The sequence below is a fragment of the Rhinatrema bivittatum genome, chromosome 2, assembly GCF_901001135.1.
Source record: "Rhinatrema bivittatum chromosome 2, aRhiBiv1.1, whole genome shotgun sequence".
NCBI classification, from domain to species: Eukaryota; Metazoa; Chordata; class Amphibia; order Gymnophiona; family Rhinatrematidae; genus Rhinatrema; species Rhinatrema bivittatum.
Genome location: NC_042616.1, coordinates 811,386,529 through 811,407,555, shown reverse-complemented (window position 1 = coordinate 811,407,555; position 21,027 = coordinate 811,386,529). Strand labels below are relative to the sequence as shown.

Here is a 21,027-nt window from a genome sequence, read left to right as displayed (position 1 = left end):
GGTCCGGCACATACGGGAACCGGATGGGATCCTCCAACGCCAGGTTCTGTAGATCCGCGAACCAAGGTCGCCGAGGCCACTCGGGTGTGACTAGCACCACGGGCGCCGGATGAAGCTCTATGCGCCGTAGTGTCCGCCTGATGAGCGGCCATGGCGGAAAAACGTAGAGAAGCACCTCCGTCGGCCACGGCAAGGCCAGGGCGTCGACGCCTTCCGCCCCCATTTCTCGGCGGCGAGCAAAGAAGCGTGGAGCTTTGGCATTCTTGAATGTCGCCATCAGGTCTAGGACCGGTGTCCCCCACCGGGCACAAATGAGCTGAAACGCCACGTCCGCGAGCTTTAGACGACATGTCCGCCGCCCAATGGCGCAGCCATAGCAAACGCTGCGCCGACACCGCCGACACCATAGCACGCGCCAAGGTGCGAAGCAAATCATAAAAGGCATCGGCGCTATAGGCAATCACCGCCTCCAAGCGACCTGCCTGCAGCGCCTCCTCCTGCGAGAGAGCTTCATTAGCGGAGAGCTGCTGAGCCCACCGAAGCCCTGCCCGCAAGGAGAAATTGCTGCAGATAGCCGCTCGAACCCCGAAAGCAGAGACTTCGAAGATCTTCTTGAGCTGTACCCTCCAGCTTGCGATCTTGCAAATCCTTAAGAGCTGTCCCACCCGCCACCGGGATGGTGGTCCTCTTCGTAACGGCCGCCACGGCCGAATCTATTCTCTGGACCTTGAACAGCTCGAGCACATCCTCCGTGAGTGGATAAAGTTTATCCATGGCCTTGGCGACCTTCAACCCCAAATCTGGGGTGTCCCACTCCTTGAACAGCAAATCAGACGCTGAAAAATGCAAGGGAAACGCCGACGGAGGCCCCCTAAGACCCAACACTACAGGGTCCGTGCGCCCGAGTCAGGACTCTTGCTGCGGTAACTCAATGGCCAACTCCCCCAGGATAGCTGGTATTAAGGGCGCCAACTCGTCCCGTCGAAATAAGCGCACTACTTTAGGGTCATCCCCGTCCCCTGAATGGGAACCGATCGGACCAATATTCCCCTGATCCCCGACCCCCTCAATGCCCCTTGGCTGGGACGGCGGATCCTGCTCGTCCGGCTCATCGGATTCCGACTCGGTATTAGGGTCCCCCCCGAGGCGCCCCCAACCGGAGTGGCCAGGGGGCCCCCCCCCCGGGGAATCCGATACCGGCGCGGGCCTGGCCCGCTTTCTGGGCTCCAACCCCTGGTCCACGCCCTGCGGGCCCCGTTCTCGTTTCCTGGCCAGGCGCCTTGCTTTGAATGCCTTGTGCATCACAAGCACAAACTCAGAATTAAAAGAATCCGAAGAGCTGTGATCCGGCTCCTCCTCCAGATCACTATCCACATCTGGCCGCGGAGACTTGTCCCCTTCAGAGACTGACCGCTGAGGGGACAGCGCGGGAGGCCCATCCTCCCCGCCCCTCGCTGCCGGGGGCGCCGAACTCCCAGGCCCCGACGGAAACAAAATGGCGGACTTTCCCGCCGCCGGCTTCAGAGAGCCCAAAATGGCACCCGTTCCCGCGCTCCGCAGGGACGGGCCAGCCATCACCCCCGACTTACTCCCCGGAGCCGCGGTCCGCGCCTGCCTAGCTCCCCGCGACGTCTCCGGGGTAGCCGAGCCTCCTTCTCCCCCCGAAACGCAGCCCGAACAAAGGCTGTCACGGGAGAGGCGCCGGGCCGCTCCGCAGGCCCTGCATACCGGCCGCGCGGCATGCCTCCGTAACACACAGCACACTGCAACACCCTTACAGCGGACACCCGCGACTCCCCCCCCCCCCCTCCGCAAACGCAACGCAACGCCTGAAAACGGAAGGGACAGGGGAGAGAAGAAAGAGACGACAACAAATAACAAAACTTTTTTTTTTTTTCTATTTTACCGTTCGCTGCCGGCTCCGGGTCCACCTGGGGGGAGTGAACCGGACTCCCCGGTGTCACCCCCGGGACAAGAACAAGCAATCAACGCTGGCAAGGGCCCCCAGCCCACCTTCAGCGGCCTCAACCCCCAGGGGAGCCTGGGAGGAGGTAAGGGCGGACCTGCAGGCACCCCACTGCGGTCTCAGCCCCCTACTCACCTATCTATCACTCAACAATTCCTAAACCTTAACTTTTCTATGTTTTCCTTTTTTTTTTTTTTTAAACTAGGCCTCAGCTCAGACTGTAGGTTTTGCACCCTCTCCACCTGCTAGGAGACAGAAGAAGACTGCCAGACTGTAGGTGGCACCAGACTAGATAAGGCGGAGTTTGGTTTGTAAACTTCTGTCTCCATCTGCTAGAGGGGGGGGCAAAACCCAGGAGTCTGGACTGATCCGGGTATGTACAGGGAATGACTGGCTCTCTCTATCTGGTTTGTTTGTTTTTTATATTAGGAAACTTGATCCCTCAGAAAAAGAACACTCAAAAGAGCAAAGTCAAAGATGAGAAAGGATACACTAAGGCAGTGTACTGGGGAACCGATGTTCCCCTGCTCCTATCTGCTGGAGTCAGAAAGATACTGAAGAGGGATAGTGGGTGTGCTGTCTTATATGGTAGCACCCTCAGAAGTTTCTTGTCTGACTCCATCTGCTGGACGGGGGACATAACCCACTGTCTGAACTGATCCGGGTACGTACAGGGAATGTCCTCTGTACGTACCCTGGTACGTACAGAGGACATTCCCTGTACGTACCAGGACAACTGACCAGGTCAGTTGTCCTCCGTACGTACCTGTACAGAGGACGTACCTGGTACGTACCAGGACAACTGACCTGGTCAGTTGTCCTCTGTACGTACCTGTACAGAGGACAACTGACCAGGGTACGTACAGGGAATGTTCCCTGTACGTACCCTGATCCGGGTACGTACAGGGAAATCCTCTCAGCCCACTATCCCTGAGAATGATGCCTCCACTAAGAGCGAAGAAATCGCCCAGTATTTCCTCACAAAAATCACCAACATCCTCCGCAGATTTCAACACCCTTCTCCATCCACCTCCCCTTCCCCCTCCCTCCAACCTTCCCCCACTTCACCCACCCTCCAAACCCTTGACCTGACTTCCGCTAAAGAAGTGGAATCTATTCTCAGAAAACTTAAACCAGCTTCCCACCCTTCAGACACCATTCCCACAAAATCCCTCCTCTCCATCCCGAACACTATATCCAAACCCATCGCAGACATCATAAACTCCTCCCTCTCTTCAGGCTCTGTCCCAGATGCTCTTAAACAAGCTATTGTCAAGCCCCTCCTAAAAAAACCAACACTAGACCCTAAAGACCCCGCTAACTTCCGCCCTATCTCTAACCTGCCCTTCCTATCCAAAATTATGGAAAAGATTGTAAACATCCAACTTACAGAATATCTAGAAAGCAACAACATTCTGCATCCAGCCCAATACGGCTTCCGTAAATACCTCAATACAGAAACCCTCCTGCTCTCCCACACGGACCACTTACTCATAGGCATGGACCGAGGCAACTGTTACCTCCTCGCCCTACTCGACATCTCAGCTGCCTTTGATACCATCAACCATAACCTCCTCATCAACCGGCTATCCGAAATAGGCATCTCAGGCCTAGCCCTACTATGGTTTAAATCCTACTTATCTAACAGAAAGTTCTCCGTCAAGATAGGAAACGCCAACTCCACACTCTATCCCTTGTCTCAAGGTGTCCCACAAGGCTCCTCCCTCTCCTCCACCCTTTTCAACATTTATCTCACACCTCTATGTCAGCTCCTCACAGACCTCGGCCTCAAATTCTACCTCTATGCAGATGACGTTCAAATCGTCATTCCCATTCACAACTCTCTCTCAGATGCCCTTGCCTTCTGGAACACATGTCTTGCCAACATCAATGACTTCCTCACCAACATCCACCTCGCTCTAAACTCCTCCAAAACAGAGCTGCTCCTTATCTCTCCTCACCTCCCTCCCAAACCACCGATCTCCAACGATCCAGCTTTCAACGTCATAACACCCCAACCCACAGTAAGAGACCTTGGGGTTATCATAGATCAACAACTCAATCTCAAAAAACAGATCAACTCCATCCTCAAAGAAGGTTTCTTCAAGCTTCACATCCTGAAGAAACTCAGACCCCTCCTCCACTATCATGACTTCCGCACCGTCGTCCAAGCCACCCTTTCCTCAAAGCTGGACTACTGTAATGCCCTCTTCCTTGGCCTACCCTCCTCCACCACCAAGCCCTTACAAATGCTCCAGAATGCCATCGCCAGGGTCATCACCAACTCAAGGAAAGCTGATCACATTACCCCAATACTCAAAGAACTCCACTGGCTCCCCATCGCATCACGAATTCTCTTCAAAATTCTAACCATAGTGCACAAGTCCATCCACTCGCACAATTCCAATTGGTTGGATGAACCCTTTCGTCCTATACGCACCGAACGACCCACTCGCACTGTCAACAAAGGCACCCTCTCCATTCCCCCTTTGAAAAAAGCCCACCTCTCCTCTACTAGGGACCGTGCACTATCCATTGCAGGCCCTAAACAATGGAACACCCTCCCTACCACTCTCAGGCTAGAGCCATGTTACGCCAAGTTCAGAAAAAAACTTAAAACATGGCTCTTCCGACAAGCCTACCCTGATTAAGTACACCGACTTCTGCAAGATCTTGCCTACGCCTTGTATATTCCTGTAAATAGTCCGTTGCAGTTTTTATTTATTGCTTTAATTCCTCCACCTCCTGCTCTTTGTATACTCCTCCTTGTTCGCCCTCCCTGTTCATTGTAATTTCTACCTTTAAAGTTACATTGTAAACCGGTATGATGTATGCATACTAATACCGGTATATAAAAGTTTTTAAATAAATAAATAAATAAATGTAAAAAGACGCATGTTACCTTCGCTGCCTTCACGAAAATGTAAGTAAAAGTACATTGTGGCATAAGACGAAACCTGCATGCAGGCAGAGCAATTGTATCCGGGGTAAAGCAAGCATGCGGACCATAAAACGGGATTCAGTGGGAAGGAGCATCTAGAAAGAGGGGTCTTGGGATAAGGGTGAAAGGGGGGGGGGAAGAACTCAGGATTAATCTAAGGGAATATTTCTTTACAGAGAGTGTGGTGGATTCATGGAACGGCCTAACAGGAGAGGTGGTGGAGACGAGGACAGTATCTGACATCAAGAAAGCACAAGACATGCACAGAAGATCTGAGGGAGTTGTAGGGATTGTAAAGCTGAATTAGTTGGTGAGGATGGTTAGTCGAGATAGGCTGTGTGGTTGTTTTACTAAAACTCTTCCAAACGGCAGGAAACAGAGAGAACATGTCCATGCAGAGGCTCGGAGAAAAAAAAAAAAAAAAAAGACTGAAGGGCTCATGAGGCAGCATGCACACAGAAAATCCTGCACAAGACTGGCAGAGCAAAAGCTCTAATGAGCTCAGAGACAGGAGTCCACGCGACACAGTCAGATGACGTAACCCACATGTTATGGCTAATCCTGCCCTGCTTGTCAATGGAGAAAAGGAAAATTGGTTCTTACCTGCTAATTTTCGTTCCTGAAATACCACAGACCAGTCCAGATAAATGGGTTTTGCATCCCAACCAGAGAACAAAGCTTTGAGGCACAGATACATATCTGAGAGTGCCACCTGCAGCCTCTCAGTATTGACCTGTACCCAAGCCAAGATGTCTAATTCAAAAAACTTAATTCTTCCAATAGGGGCGAGCAGAGACTCAAAGTTGGAACTCACTTTCTTATAACAAGGGTAAATACCATATTTAACCCAAACTGATTAACATATGTATACTCTGTTAAGTCTGCATTTACAGAAAAAAAATTGCCTAAGCAACACCCAGAAGCTAGGAAGGTCTTCGAAACAACTTAAGGGGCCGGACTTCTGGACTGATCTGTGTATTTCAGGAATGAAAATTAGCAGGTAAAAGAAAATTATTATTTACCTGCTAATTTTCGTTCCTGTAGTACCATGGATCAGTCCAGACAGTGGGTTATGTCCCCAATCCAGCAGATGGAGTCAGCACAAGCTTTGAGGGGGCGTATCCATATATACTACTACCCCCTCTGCAGGAGTTCAGTATCGAGTATATCAAAGCCCGAGTAGAAACCCCCGAAGGATCAAGTTTGTGGAAACAGATAATGAAAACAATTGTAACCGCAACAAGTAACTGCAAACATCCTACCAACTTGTAGGGAGCTGTGAAAAACAGCGAAAAGAAACAACTGTGAAGACACAGAACACTGCGAGCAAGAAGCAGCGCAGAGCTGAGCAGGATCAAGAACCCAAACGCGGTGGGCGTCTGGACTGATCCATGGTACTACAGGAACGAAAATTAGCAGGTAAATAATAATTTTCTTTTCCCTGTACGTACCTGGATCAGTCCAGACAGTGGGATGTACCCAAGCTTCCCTAAATCGGGTGGGGTCCTGCGAGGCCTGCTCGGAGAACCTGCTCGCCAAAGTGTCCAGAGACCGAAGAGGCGAGGTGCAGACGATAGTGCCTCGAGAACGTGTGTAACGATTTCCAGGTGGCTGCCCTACAAATTTCCTGCGAGGATACCGAGCGAACCTCCGCCCAGGAAGCCGCCTGAGAACGTGTAGAATGCGCTACGATTCCGGGTGGGGGAGTCCGACCCGCCCCAATGTAAGAAGCAGCAATGCCGGCCTTCAGCCATCTGGCAATGGTAGTCTTCGAGGCCTGAGACCCCTTCTTAGGACCGGCCCAGAGTACAAAGAGATGGTCAGAGGTTCGGAACTCATTTGTAGCCTCCAGATAGAGGCGCAGAGTGCGCTTGACATTCAAGAGACGGAGAGACTTCGGCTCTGAGGAAGAGAAGGACAGCAACTCCACCGTCTGGTTCACATGGAATGCAGAAACCACCTTCGGAAGGAAGGAGGGAACGGTGCGAAGCGAAACTCCAGAGTCGGAGAAACGGAGATAGGGCTCTCTACACAACAGAGCCTGCATCTCCGAGATGCGTCGAGCGGAACAGATGGTCACAAGAAATACAGTCTTGAGAGTGAGATCCTTTATCGTTGCGCTGCGCAGCGGCTCGAACGGTGGTCCCGACAGGGAGCAAAGCACAAGGTTAAGACTCCAGGAGGGACAAGGGTCCCGTAACGGAGGACGCATATGCTTGACACCCTTGAGAAAACGAGCAATGTCAGGATGCTGTAGAAGAGAGCCCCCATCGCTCAACAGCGAACCAAGGGCGGCCACCTGAACCCGTAGTGAATTATAGGTGAGCCCTTTTTCCACCCCCGCCTGTAGAAACTGAAGGATCTGAGGTACAGAAGCCTTAGCGGGTCTCGTGGCCTGGCTGGTACACCACAGCTCGAACACCTTCCAGACTCGAACATAGGCCGATGTCTTTCGTGCCCGCAATAGCGTGGATACTACTGCCTCCAGGTAGCCCCGACGCCGGAGGCGGCGCCTCTCAAAAGCCAGGCTGCAAGACAGAAGAATTCTGCCTGCTCGAAAAATACCAGGCCCTGATGTAGGAGCTGGGGGAGGTGCCCCAGCCTGATTGGCCTGTCGATCACCAGCTGTAGCAGGTCCGCAAACCAGGGTCGCCTGGGCCATTCTGGGGTGACGAAAACCACGGTCCCCTGATGGCTTTCTATTCTGCGGAGCATCCTGCCCACCAGGGGCCATGGTGGAAAAGAAAGATATGGCGGCCACGGGAGGACCAGGGCATCCACTCCCTCCGCGCTCTCTCCGGCGACTGAAGAAGCGTGGAGCCTTGGCGTTGAGAGCGGACGCCATCAGATCCAAGTGGGGGGCCCCCCACCGATGGACGAGAAGTTGCATTGCTTTGTCGGAGAGAGACCACTCTCCGGGTCCAGCAGTTGACGACTGAGGAAGTCCGCCTGGACGTTGTCCACACCGGCGACGTGCGAGGCCGCTAGCCGGACGAGATGACGCTCCGCCCATTGCATCAGCAGCGCCGCCTCGAGCGCGACCTGCGGGCTGCGCGTGCCTCCTTGTCGGTTGATGTAGACCACGGTGGTAGCGTTGTCCGATAGGATTCTGACTTCTCGGTTCCGAAGAAGCGGGAGGAAATGTCGCAGAGCTAGCCGGACCGCTCTGGTTTCCAGACGGTTGATTGACCACTTCGCCTCCACCGTGGACCACATCCCCTGCGTGGCGCTTCGATCGCAGACTGCACCCCAACCTGCTAGACTGGCATAGGTGGTCACCACCACCCAATTTGGCAGATCGAGGGACATGCCACGGGCCAGGTTCGGCGGATCCAACCACCAGCCCAGACTGTCTCTGGCATTCTGTGGGAGCGGGAGAATCATCTGATAGTCCTGCAATACTGGTTTCCAACGGGAGAAGAGCGCCCACTGTAAGGTCCTGAGGTGCGCGAAAGCCCAAGGTACAAGGTCGATGGTGGACCCCATCACTCCCAGGAGTTGCAGGTAGTCCCAGGAGGTGGGCTCTGGTAACGCAGAGAACCGTCGTGTGTGATCCCGCAAGGATTGAGCTTTGTCCTGGCGCAGAAAAACTTTGCCCAGTAGGGTGTCGAAGGTCGCCCCCAAAAAAAACCCAAGCGTTGCGAGGGCATGAGGGAGCTCTTGGAGAAGTTCACTACCCATCCCAGGGAATGTAGAAACCGTACTACTCGAGTCACCACTGAGCGTCCATGATCGAATGACTTCGCCCGGAGGAGCCAATCGTCCAGATAAGGATGAACCAGGATGCCCTCCTTCCGGAGAGCTGCCGCCACAACTACCATGATCTTGGTGAAAGTGTGCAGCGCCGGCGCCAATCCAAACGCGAGAGCCGTGAACTGAAAATGCTGGTCCAGAATTTTGAAACGAAGGAAACTGTGGTGGTCCGGGCGGATGGGAATGTGCAGGTAGGCCTCCGTTAAGTCCAGGGAGGCGAGGAACTCCCCCCGATGCACCGCCGCAATCACTGACCGGAGCGTTTCCATGCGGAACCGAACGACTCGAAGGGATTTGTTGACTTCCTTGAGGACTAGGATAGGCCGGAAGGAACCGTCCTTCTTTGGTACGACGAAATAGATGGAATAGTGGCCCGAGCCCACCTCTCCAAAGGGCACGGGCGCAATAGCGCCTATCTCCCGGAGTCTGTCCAGAGTCAGCTGCACCGCTCCTCTCTTGAGGTCCGAGCCACAGGGGGAAAAGATGAACCTTCCCTGCGGGGGGCGGACAAATTCCAATGCGTAGCCGTGTTTTATGGTATCCAGGACCCACTGGTCCGAGGTGATCCGTGCCCACTCCGCTTAGAAATACGTTAGTCGGTCCCCAATCCTGGGGACAGGGGAGTGGGCGAGACTGGCATCATTGTGAAGACTTGGTATAGGGGTTCCCGGTTCCGGGAGTAGTGCGTGCGGGCCGATGCCCGCGGAAGGCGCGCAACCAGGGCTGAGACCTGGGGGCGGATGGCCGGGAGCCCGTCTGTCTGTAGCCCCTGTAGCGCCGTTGCGCTCTGGCTCTGGTCCGAGAAGAAGAAAACGCTCTGGATGGTCGAAACCTATCCTCCGGCAGCCGATGAACAGCATTCTCCCCCAGGGACTTGATGATCTGGTCCAAATTCTCCCCGAAGAGGAACTTGCCCCTGAAGGGAAGAGAGCCCAGACTGGACTTAGAGGACGTATCAGACGCCCAATTGCGTAGCCACAGTAGTCGTCATGCTGCCACTACCGAAACCATGGATCTTGTGAGGAGCCGAAAAAGGTCGTACGAGGCGTCCGCCCCATACGCCACTGCGGCTTCTAGCCGATCTGCCTGGGCAGCCTCATCGGACGGCAGGTTCTGAGACGTGAGGAGTTGTTGCACCCAAAGGAGACTAGCCCGCTGGGCAAGCGAACTGCACATCACCGCCCGCATACCCAGAGCGGAGACCTCGAAAACCCGCTTAAGGAAAACTTCCAACTTACGATCCTGTGTGTCCTGCAACGCCGCACCTCCCGTCACTGGGATAGTCGTCCTCTTCGTGACCGCCGACACTGCGGAGTCCACCTTTGGGACCTTGATGAGGTCCAGAAAATCTTCGGGGAGCGGGTACAGCTTTTCCATAGCCCGGCTGCTCTTCAGGGAGGCCTCCGGGGTGTCCCATTCCCTGGTGAGAAGTTGTAAAAACGAGTCATGAATAGGAAAAGCCCGAGCCCTCGGCCGGAGTGCCGCCAGGACAGGATCTCCCTTCCTTGAAGAAGTGATGACAGCGGGAGCTACTGGGGCAGGCGGGTCTGATGGCGGATCCAAATCTAATTCTTGGATGATCTGCGGGATGAGGTCGTCCAGCTCTTCCCTTTGGAAGAGGCGTAGGGTACGCGGATCATCCCCCTCCTGTGTGCCGTCCCCTTGTCCCCCGTCCGGGAGGTCAAGTCCATGTCCCGCTGGGTCTGGCACCGCCCCCACTGCCGCGGGCGTGGATCGGACCCGGGTAGGAAGGCGGGAGGCCCCCACTCCCGGAGGGTCGGGGGGGGCCGGCGTCGAGGGCGACATCCGAGGGATCTTAGGAGGGGGGGGGGGGGTCCCACAGGTGCTTCCAGCCCCTGCAGATAAGCGGTATGCATGAGCAGGATAAACTCCGGAGAGAACCCCGGCCTGCTCGGGTGCGCTTCGGGGGCGGCGTGGTTCCTGCTCCCTGGCTCTGGGTGCTTGGTTCCTGCACCAAAATCGGGGGAACACCCCCGCTGGTAGAGTCCTCCAGGGATCCGTTCTCCCTCATGGCCTCCAGGGATCAGTGCCCCCTCGTGGCCTGCACCTCAGGGCGCTCAGAATGTAAAATGGCCGCCGTTCCCGCCAAAAATGGCGGAGTGGCCGGCCCGCACCGCCCGGGCAAAAAAGAGAAATCAGTCAGGGACTGTGAGGTACCTTCCCCCCCCGGGAAGGCATCGTGCACAGATGCCCTCCCGGGAAATCCGGGACCCCGGGTCTCCGCAGGCCGCACAGCGGGACGGCCGCGGCATCGGGATCGCTGCAGGAGAAAAGAAAAAGCCACGGGGGGGGGCCACGCGCACAAAGGCGCCGCTGCGGGGGGGGCCCGGTCGGCCCGCACTGCCCGTTGTCTGAAAATAGAGGAGGGTGCCGCGGGGGGGGGGGGGCCTTCCTGGCCACACGACCCGCCCCAGACATCTTTCCCTAAATGGCTCAGCAGCCCATGAGGAGCTGTAAAATGGCCGCGGGTGAGGGAGTAAAGAGCAAAGAGGCCGGCTCCACCGGCTTTCGCGGGCACCGGGGGCTGAGCTGTAAAGGAAAAAACTACAAAGGAAAAACAAACTTACCCCTGGCTGCAACGAGAAATAAACAGCAAGGCCGCAGAGAAGAGACAAGGAAGATAAGCCACTCCCCAGAAGTTGAAAGAACTCTGCCTTTTTTTTTTTTTTTTTTTTTTAAACTTAATACAAACTTGATACAAACTTGATCCACAGAAAAAGACAACAACAAGCCATAATCAAGCAAGAAAGTGAAGGAAAAGGAGGGGAAGCCTGATTCCCCTACTCGCATCTGCTGGAGTCAGAAGATACTGAACTCCTGCAGAGGGGGTAGTAGTATATATGGATACGCCCCCTCAAAGCTTGTGCTGACTCCATCTGCTGGATTGGGGACATAACCCACTGTCTGGACTGATCCAGGTACGTACAGGGAAGAACCAATTTTCTTTTCCTAGTCGTACCCCAGATCAGTTCGGACAAGTGGGATGTACCTAAGCCCCTCTACAGTGGGCGGACATCTGAAAAACCCACGCACAACGCACTCTCCCCAAAACCGCCTCTTCTGGCGCACATACATCCAGACGGTACTGTTTGGTAAAAGTGTGTATTGAAGAGCATGTTGCTGCTCGACAAATCTCCTGCGGCAATACCAACTGACACTCCGCCCAGGAGGTTGCCTGCACCCTAGTAGAATGCGTAGAATGAGTTGACCCTTACAAAGATAAGCTGAACCTATTGCTTCCTTCAATCATCGTGCAATCGTGCTTTTAGAAAAAACTTATATCCCTTCCTCACTCCGCCAAACAGGATGAATAGATGATCTGATCTCCGAAAGGCATTCGTCACTTTAAGATAACCCAACAGAACCCGCTTAAAATCCTATAAGTGAACTCCTTCGCATGTGATGTAGCAGAAAGACCGGAAGCTCCACTGTTTGGTTGATATGAAATGAGGCAGTGACCTTCGGTAAAAAGGAAGGAACTGTATGCAACGATACCATGTCATCAGAAATACGTAGGAAAGGGTCTCTACAAGGCTTGAAGCTCCGAAGTGTGCCTAGCCAAACAAATGGCCACCAAGAAAACTGTCTTCAGGATACGATCTTTCAAAAATACTCTGCTTAGAGCTTCAAAAGTAGGGCCATAAAGAACCCTAAGAACCAGATTAAGGTTCCACGACCGACACATCCTCTGGACTGGCGGGCGCAAGTGTTTTGCCCCTTTCAAACAACGCACAACGTCCGGATGAGAAGCCAAATGTCTCCCTTGCAGCTTACCTCAAAGATAACCTAAGGCTGCCAGCTGCACCCTGAAAGAGTTATAAGCCGTCTGCTGAAATAATGATCCGCCTTGGCACTTCCTCTAGTAGAGTGCGCATGCAACCCTTCTGGAATTCTTCTCCCATTACAAAAGGTAGGCCAAAACAATAGCTTCCTTCAGACAACACACTGTCATGCCCTTGGAGGCCTTGTATCCATTTCTGGCACCTCCAAACAATACAAACAAATGATCCGACCGCCAAAAACTGTTTGTGACATTTGCCTCTGCTGTCTCAGCAGACCAATTCAGCAAGGCAGGAACTCCAGTGTTCGATTCAGGTGAAACGAAGATACCACCTTAGACAGGAAGGAGGGAGCCTTGCGCAAGGATACCCCCTCGTCTGAAATCTTCAGAAATGGCTCTCTACAGGACAAAGCCTGCAGCTCCGAGATCCTTCTGAATGAACAAATCGCCACCAAAAATACCACCTTCGGCGTGAGGTTCTTTAACGATGCCTTCCTCAATGGCTCAAAATGGAGGACCACAAAGTACCTAAAAGGCCAAAGTTTAAACTCCTCGTCGGACCCAATCTATGCACCAGTGGCTACAGATGCTCAACCCCCTTCAAAAACCTCAACAACCGATGTGAGGCCAACGACCTTCTCCCTGGAGTAAACTTCTGAGAGACCCCCAAGGTTGCCACCTGAACCCACAAGGAATTGTAAATTAAGCCCTTGAAAATCACAGGCTCAGAGTATCCTTTTTGTCATAAACACCTGCTCTCAAAAGTCAAGTCATGAGACAAAAGTGATCCTCCTGATCCAAGAAAATAGGATCTCGCCTTAACAGCCCCTGCAACTGAGCCAATCTCAGGGACCCGTCAATTGCACATTGAACCAGATTCATGAACTATGGACGACAGCTTCTCCAGCACCACAAGTACCACCTGGCCTAAACACTCGATCTATTAACCGTCAAGGAGGGAACACGAATAGCAGGATACTTGTCGGCCATGAAAGCACCCAAGCATCTATGCTCTCAGTTGCTACCTATCATCTGCGGCTGAAGAAACTTGCTGCCTTGGCGTTGCTCCTTGCTTGTAACAAAGTGGTATCATCATCCTCCAGATACCCCTTTTCTCTAAGGCGCCTCCTCTCAAAAGCCAAGCCACGAGAGAGAAGCAATCCGCCTGACCCAAAACTATGGAACCTTGGAGAAGCAGGTTGGGGAGATGAGCCAGATGTAGCAGGCCGTCCACTGTGAGATTGACTAAACCTGCAAATCATGGCCAGGGTGGCCATGCCGCTGCCACCAGAACTACCTGGCCCAGATCAATCTCTGTTCTTCGCAAGATCTTGCGGCCACGGTGGGAAAACATACAGGAGAATTCCTTGTGACCACGGGAAGACTAAGGCATCGACTCCTTCTGCCCCATGCTCCCTCCTTCGGCTGAAGAACAGTGAAGACTTGGCATTCTTCAGCATTGCCATGAGATTCGTGTGAGGGACTCCCCCCGCCTGCGACAAATCAGAAGCACGGTTTCCTCTGACAACTCCCACTCCCTGGGATCCAACTATTGTCGACTGAGGAAATCTGCCTGCACGTTGTCCAACCCCGCTATGTGGGAAGCTGCCAGGATCTCCAGATGGCGCTCTGCCCATTGGACTAACTCCTGGGCCTCCGCCAGACTCTTGGGACCACCATGCCGGTTGATGTAAGCCACCATCGTTGCACTGTCTGACAAAATCCTCACTGGTCTGCCTCGAACTAGAGGCAGGAAGGCTTGCAACGCCAGACACACCAACTCTCATCTCTAGACTGTTGATAGATCATGACGTCTCCTCCAGAGACCAGTGTCCCTGCGCCACTTGAGCCTGACACACAGCCCCCCAACTGGAGAGGCTGGAATCGGTTGTGACTACTATCCAACTTGGTACCTCCAAGGTCATCCCAGGGCCCAAATTGTCTCACCATAGCCACCAAGCCATCTGGGTTGCCATTAGATCCATATTTAACATTTTTTTATTTAACATATTTTATATACCGACAACTATTTGCACATCGTATCGATTTACAATTAATTCAAAACAAATAGGCAGGGCCTTTACAAGGAACGGTAACTATAATTAAAGTTAACAGAGTAACAGAGAGACAGGAAACATTAACAAAAGTGGGAACTAATTTACAAAATATTTACAAGAGAACTATCAGTCAGAAGGACAAAAGGGATGGGACATGCTATATGAGGCATGTCCCATCTGCGAGAAATGAAGGTCATTGCTTCCTCAGATAGATCCCATTCTCTGGGATCCAACTGTTCCTCCCTTTGAAACATGTGAACCACCTTGGGATCATCGCCTTCCATCGTCGGGATTTTTCCCGCGTCCTCCTCCAGATCCTGCGGCAAGCGAGAAGGATCAGCATCAGGAGAACCATCCCCAGATGGCAAGCCCCAGTTAGACTCCTCCGAGGAACCCTCCTCGATGGCCCTTGACCCAGAAGGACCAAGGACTTTCCAAATGTTAGTGCCCCCCCCCCCCCCCCCCCGAGGCCCCCAAAAATCTGGACTTCTTTCTGGGGAGAGGAGTTCAGCCATCCTCCGCTTAGGAATGGGCCATTCCGCAGCCTGGCAGGCCAAAAAGGCTTTGTGCATCAACAAAACAAATTCCAGCAAAAAAAGGGGTGGAACCCTCCAAATCCTCTTCCAGAGGATTTTGTTCCTCCCCCTGACTGGCCCCCACGAGCCCCCCGGGCCTCCTCCATGGAGAAATCAGTCGGAGAAAGTACAGGCGGGAGATCCCTTGCTGCATTCTGTGCCTTTGCCGCAAAGGAATGCAAAATGGCTGCTGTTCCCGTGCCCAGTGGGAAGGGATCAACGGCCTCCAAACCCGCACTGCGATGAAGATGCTGCTGCAGCTCCCACCTCCCGACGTGCCCTCCCCCACTGGAGAGTCATTGGTGACAGCAGCCGGCTCGAGAGAGGAATGCAGCACTCTCTGCACAAACGGCGCATCGGCAGGCACACAGCATGGCCTGCCCGACTCCGACCACGCGGCAGACGCCAGAATAGGAGAACATGCTGGGAGCCGCAACAGGAGTTTGCTGCCTGACCGGGGCCTTTCTGCCACCAATGGCACAAACATCAAGAAAAACCACGCTCCCTGACTTCTTTTTCCGTATCTTTTTTTTTTTTTTTTTTTTTAACTTTACAAAACAAATAGACAGACAGCAAGCTTATTTGAAGGCTGGCAGAGGCTTCTCCCCAGACTCCTGAGGGCAAGGGAACTAGACCACCAGCTTTCATCCCCGGCATGGATCAGCGAGTACTCAAAGATCCCCAACGCCTGCTCGTCCTCCTCTTAAACCAGGAGGGATGGTCTCATCAGGACCTGCCAACCTCCATGGAGCAAATACCTCCAATACAATCCTTTTTCTTTTCCTCTATCATCTTTTTTTTCCTTAGGTACAGAACTGCAGGTTTTGCACCTCCTCCATCTGCTGGAGATAGAGAAATACTAAGGAGCCACAGGTGGCCCACCGGGTTAAGAGGCAGTGCCTGTAAAATTGTCTCTGTCCCCATCTGCTGGAAGGGAGGCAAAACCCAGGAGTCTGGACTGATCTGGGTACGTACAGGGAAAATGCAACACTTTCTTTATTAAAAAAAAAAACCAACAAACACCAGCAGCCACAACAAAGGAAGAAATTAGAGTGAAAAAAGAATACTTCCCTGCTGCTGCTATCACCTCTGGGAAAGAGCCTTCAGGGGATAAGAGGGAACCAGGACCCTGGATCTGCTGCGGCCTAAAGCTGATCAGGGATTACCAAACCGCCCCGCTCAGCCTGAGGGATGGCCCACGAAGGAACCTAAACCTCAGGGAGCGTCTAACTTCTCTTCTTCTGTCCTTTCTTTCTTTCTTTCATCTTAACTGCAGGTTTGCACCTCTACCCTCTGCTGCAGACAGAGAAATACTGAGGGACTGCAGGTGGCACTCTCGGTTACGTAGCAGGGCCTCAAAGTTTTTATGTCTGCCTCAATCTGCTGGTAGGGATGCAAAACCCACCTGTCTGGACTGATCTGGGGTATGAACAGGAATATTATTTATGGAGAAGGATAAAGTCCGCCGAGAATTCCTCCACAGCACTGGATTCCCCATCCAGTCTCCTCCTCCCCCTGTCTTCCACTGGAGAAAGCAGAGGGTGGGAGTCCCCTGGTTCCCTTGCAGAAAACTGCCTTCTGCCATGTACAGATGAAATGGCTGCCGCCTCCCCTGACCACCATCCCCCCCCCCCCCCCCAGGGCCTCCTGCACGGGACCGGAGGATCGGGGTGCAGTAACCACCCCAAGTGACTCCCCGTGTAGTTCCCCTCACCTCCAGAGGCGCAGTCTAGACATAAGGAGGATGCATTAAGTCGCGACCACTGTCTGCCGCAGCCCCGACACAATTTCCTACGCTCAGCGGGTGGCGCCATGCTACCACAGTCAGCAGCAGCCGCTTGTCTCCCGCGCCGCAAAGATGGCCTCCTGCCGCAGTCAGCAGCAACGCAGCACACTGCGACCGTGGGAAAGCTCCAGCCAGCGCCTAAGCCTCTGACAGTGCCGAAGTGCCTCGCCCTCCTGCTCACCCCCGCGCCTGGCCTCCCAGTTCACAAGCAGCCCTGCCGTCCAGCTCTCAACTAAACTTAAAGAGACAGTTCCATTAAAAAAAAACCCAAAGTAAGTAAAATAAAGAATTCTTCCCTGCTTCTGGATGACGTTGGCTGCTGGCTAAGGGTGAGAAGGGCTCAGAGGGAGCCAGGGAAGCAGGACCTCTGGCTTTCTCTCCCCTCGGGAAACAAGGGCCGAGTCAGAACAGGGATCACCAACCTGCCCACCTGCCCCGCTCTATCCGAGGCATGGCCCACGAAGGAATCTAACACCTCGGGGAGAATATGCTCCTTAAAATTCTTCTTTACTTCTCTCTTTTTTTTTTAATCTGAAATTCCAGACTGCGGGTTTGCACCTCTACCACATGCTGGAGACAGAGAAATACTGAGGGACTGCAGGTGGCACCCTCGGTTATGTAGCAGTGCCTCAACGTTTTGTTCTCTGCCTCCATCTGTTGGCAGGGATGCAAAACCCACTTGTCTGGACTGATCTGGGGGGTATGAACAGGAATAGCCATTTACCACAAAATGTATGCACAAGGCAGCTTTTGCCAAGTTCACCAACATGAGAAAAACTTGCACAACCTTTCACAATAAGCAGTACCTTCTCCGTGAAAGGTTTATGAACAAGCCTTCTCACACCCAGCAAGCTGTCATTGCAGGGGGCTGTGTGCACTTCTGCATGTCTCAGCGCCAGCTAACGGCACTTGAAGAGGTCCGTGGGCGAGTACGCCCACTTCTGCACGTGTTTGCATGTCTCCTCACCTCCCCGCAGGGCACCCCACGGAGCTCTGCGTGCACGGTTCTCTATCCAGCTGCTCGGCTCCAGTGGGGGTGCCCAACGGGGCACCGTGCATGCCTTTTACTGCACGTCTCATCTCCAGCTTGTTGCCTTGTGAAGCCCCCCCCACCCCGTGTGTCCGTCTCCAGGTACTGCCCTACGGAGCTCCACGTGTGCGTGGCTCTGCATGCCGCCCTGTGGCGCGCTCTCTCTCTCCTCACCTCTGTTGGGTTGCCTCTACGAAGCTCCAGCTCTGCCTGGTAATGGCTCACTGCCTTTTGGTGCTCCTTCAGGTCTCCATAAGTAGCAGCCAACGACACGTGAATGACGGCCAGCTCCGGCTCTGGCCTCCTCAGAGCTTCCGCACTTCTCAGCTGCGGGAGGAAGAGAAAGAGAGAGGAGAGAAGAGATGAAAGGGGGGGGAGAAGTGAGCATGAGGAGAGATGAAGAGAGTCCACATGATGAGAGGGAGGAGAGAGAAATGGAGAAGTAGGGATACAGGATAGGGGGAAAGAGATTGAGAAACCACGTGACGAGACAAAGGAGAGAATAGGGAGAGACCACAGAAGGAGAGAGGAGGACAGGAAGGAAAATAGGAGAGAAGAGATGGGCGCAGAGCATCAAGGAGGAAGATTGGAAAGACATGGTGAAAGTAGAGGGAAGAAATAAAGTAGATGGTGACCGAGAAGAAATGACAATGGAGAGAAACAGGGAAAAGGAAACGAGAGAATAGGATGAAGGAAAGGAGAAAGGAAGGAGGCGGAGGAGGTGAGAAGAGAAGGGTGAAAGAACAGAAGGGTCAAGAGAAAAAAGGAAAGGAAAAAAAGGAAAAAGAATCATTTCCAGTCACATGGCTTGTCCTCCCATTCTGCTGGGAATATACAAATTCTACAGCAAATCATCTCCCATTGAGGGCTCATCCCCAGGATCTGCTTCCACAACCCCTCCCCCCATCCCAGGCCCATCAGCAGAATGACCGCCCTGGAGAGCCGAGAGCTGCTTCCCCTCTCCCCACAGCAGCTCGAGAGACCCGGAATCTATGCCCCCAACTCCTCTCCGAGGTCCTGTCCCAGGAATGGTAGCTCTAGAGACCCAGGATCTGCTTCCCTCTCCCCACTCCCCAGAACAGCAGATCTAAAGAAATAGAACAGATTCGGACTGACAAGATCTACCTCTGGTAAAACCACGCTGTCTCAGAACTTGCAATCCATTGCATTCCACAAACAGCAGGTAAGAACCACAATTTTTCTATACTGCAAATTTTCGTCCCTCTACCACCACAAATCAATCCAGACTCCTGGGTTCTGCCTCCCTGCCAGCAGATGGAGACAGAGAAAGTTTCACTGACACTGTACATAACCCAGTGTGCTACCTGCAGTCCCTCAATACTGACCTGACCCAAGCCAAGATGACAGCAATAACAAAATTTGTAAGCAAACTTCTAAGCAAACTCACTCCCGTCCAAGCCGGAAGAAGGTGAAGTTGCCCAAAAAGTCAATGGAAAACTTATTTATCAAATTTAACATAAGCAATCAGCAATGAAAACCTCCAACAACTCTGTATTATATACAAAGCAACAGTACGAACGGCAGACTCCCCCCAGTAAATGGGCAGGTCTCTGGACTGATCTGTGGTACTACAGGAACAAAACTTAGCAGGTAAGAACCAATTTTCTTTTCCCTGTATGTACCCGGATCAGTCCAGACTCCTAGGATGTACCAGAGCTCCCCTTAACTCGGGTGGGACCTGGACAGTTCCGCTCATAGAACACTCTCACTAAAGCACATGGAAGACGGAGCCCCGACATACAGGCAAAAGGGGGCAACAACTTCCCAGTAGCCGCCCAGCAAATTTCATGTGGAGACACCTGATGTGACTCCACCTAGAAGATCACCTTAGAATGTGTCGAGTGCGCCCCTACCCCCTCCCGACACCCTTTAGAAATGTAAGTCAACTATCGCTTCCTTCTACCACAATGCAATTGTAGCCTTAGAAATCTCACCTCCCTTCTTTGGCCCACTCCAATCATTACTGACCTTTAGATACTTCAATAATGCATGCCTCCATCTAAGAACCTAAGCTCCCCTACAAGAGGTGTAGAGAAATCCAAATTCAAAAAACTAGAAGTTCAATTGGCTGACTAAGATGGAACGCTGAGACTACCTTAGGCAGAAAAGAAGGCACCATGCATAAAGATACTCCCAAATCAGACATCTGTAGGAAGGGATCTCGACATGACAGCGCCTGGAGCTGTAAAATTATCCTGGCTGAACAAATAGTCACCAAGAAAACCAGTTTTAGAGTCAAGTCCTTAAACATAGCCCTTTTTAGTGGTTCAAACCGAGCCTCACCCAATCCTCTAAGGACTAGATTCAGATTCCAAGACGGACAAAAATTCCACACCTGAGGACACAAGTTCTTAGCTCTCTGAAGAAACCATATACATCCAGATGTGTGGAGAGAGGATACCCTTGCACCTTACCCTGGAATCAACCCAATGTCGCTATCAAAACTCTCAGCAATCTTTCTGTAGAAAAGCCAAAATATGTGACACCATAGCCTGAACAGGCTGAGGCTGCACTCTGTCAACAGCAGACCAGGACTTGAAGACCCTCCAAATTCTCACATACACAAAGGATGTAGAAGAAGGTCGCCTAGTCTGCAATAAGGTGGAAATAACTGCTGCAGAATATCCCCTCCGTCTCAGTAGTCTCTCTCAGAAGCAAAGCCGCGAGACATATGTGAGCTGCCTGACCCGAAATTATTGGGCCCTGGTGGAGAAGAGTCGACTGATGTCTGAATTTCAGCAGACTGTCTATAGCCATGTAGATCAGACCTGGGAACCATAGTCAATGTGGCTACTCTGAAGCTAGCAGGATCACTTTGCCCAGATGTTTCTCTATCCACTGTAATCCCTTGTCCAGCAGAGGCCACGGGAGGGAAGACAAAAATCCCTCGAGTCCACATGGCAGAACCAGGGCATCATTGGTGGCTGAAAAACCACGACACGTTCATTGTTCTCTTTCTTCGCCATTAAGTCCATAAGAGGATACCCCCATCTTCTGTGAATGAGACATCACTGCCTCAGATAGCTCCCATTCCCCAGGGTCTAACTTTCTCAGACTGAGAAAATCTGCCTGAACCCTGGCAATGTGAGATGCCGC

At 52.8% G+C, this 21,027-nt stretch overlaps 1 protein-coding gene across 1 annotated transcript in view; it reads right to left on the bottom strand.

The window, feature by feature from the left end:
• TONSL (tonsoku like, DNA repair protein) overlaps positions 1-21,027 on the bottom strand; it is a 228,033-nt gene that overhangs the window by 154,886 nt on the left and 52,120 nt on the right. The window contains exon 7 of the mRNA XM_029587216.1: positions 18,085-18,237. Coding sequence (XP_029443076.1) covers positions 18,085-18,237 — 153 coding nt within the window. The remainder of the gene's footprint in view (positions 1-18,084; positions 18,238-21,027) is intronic.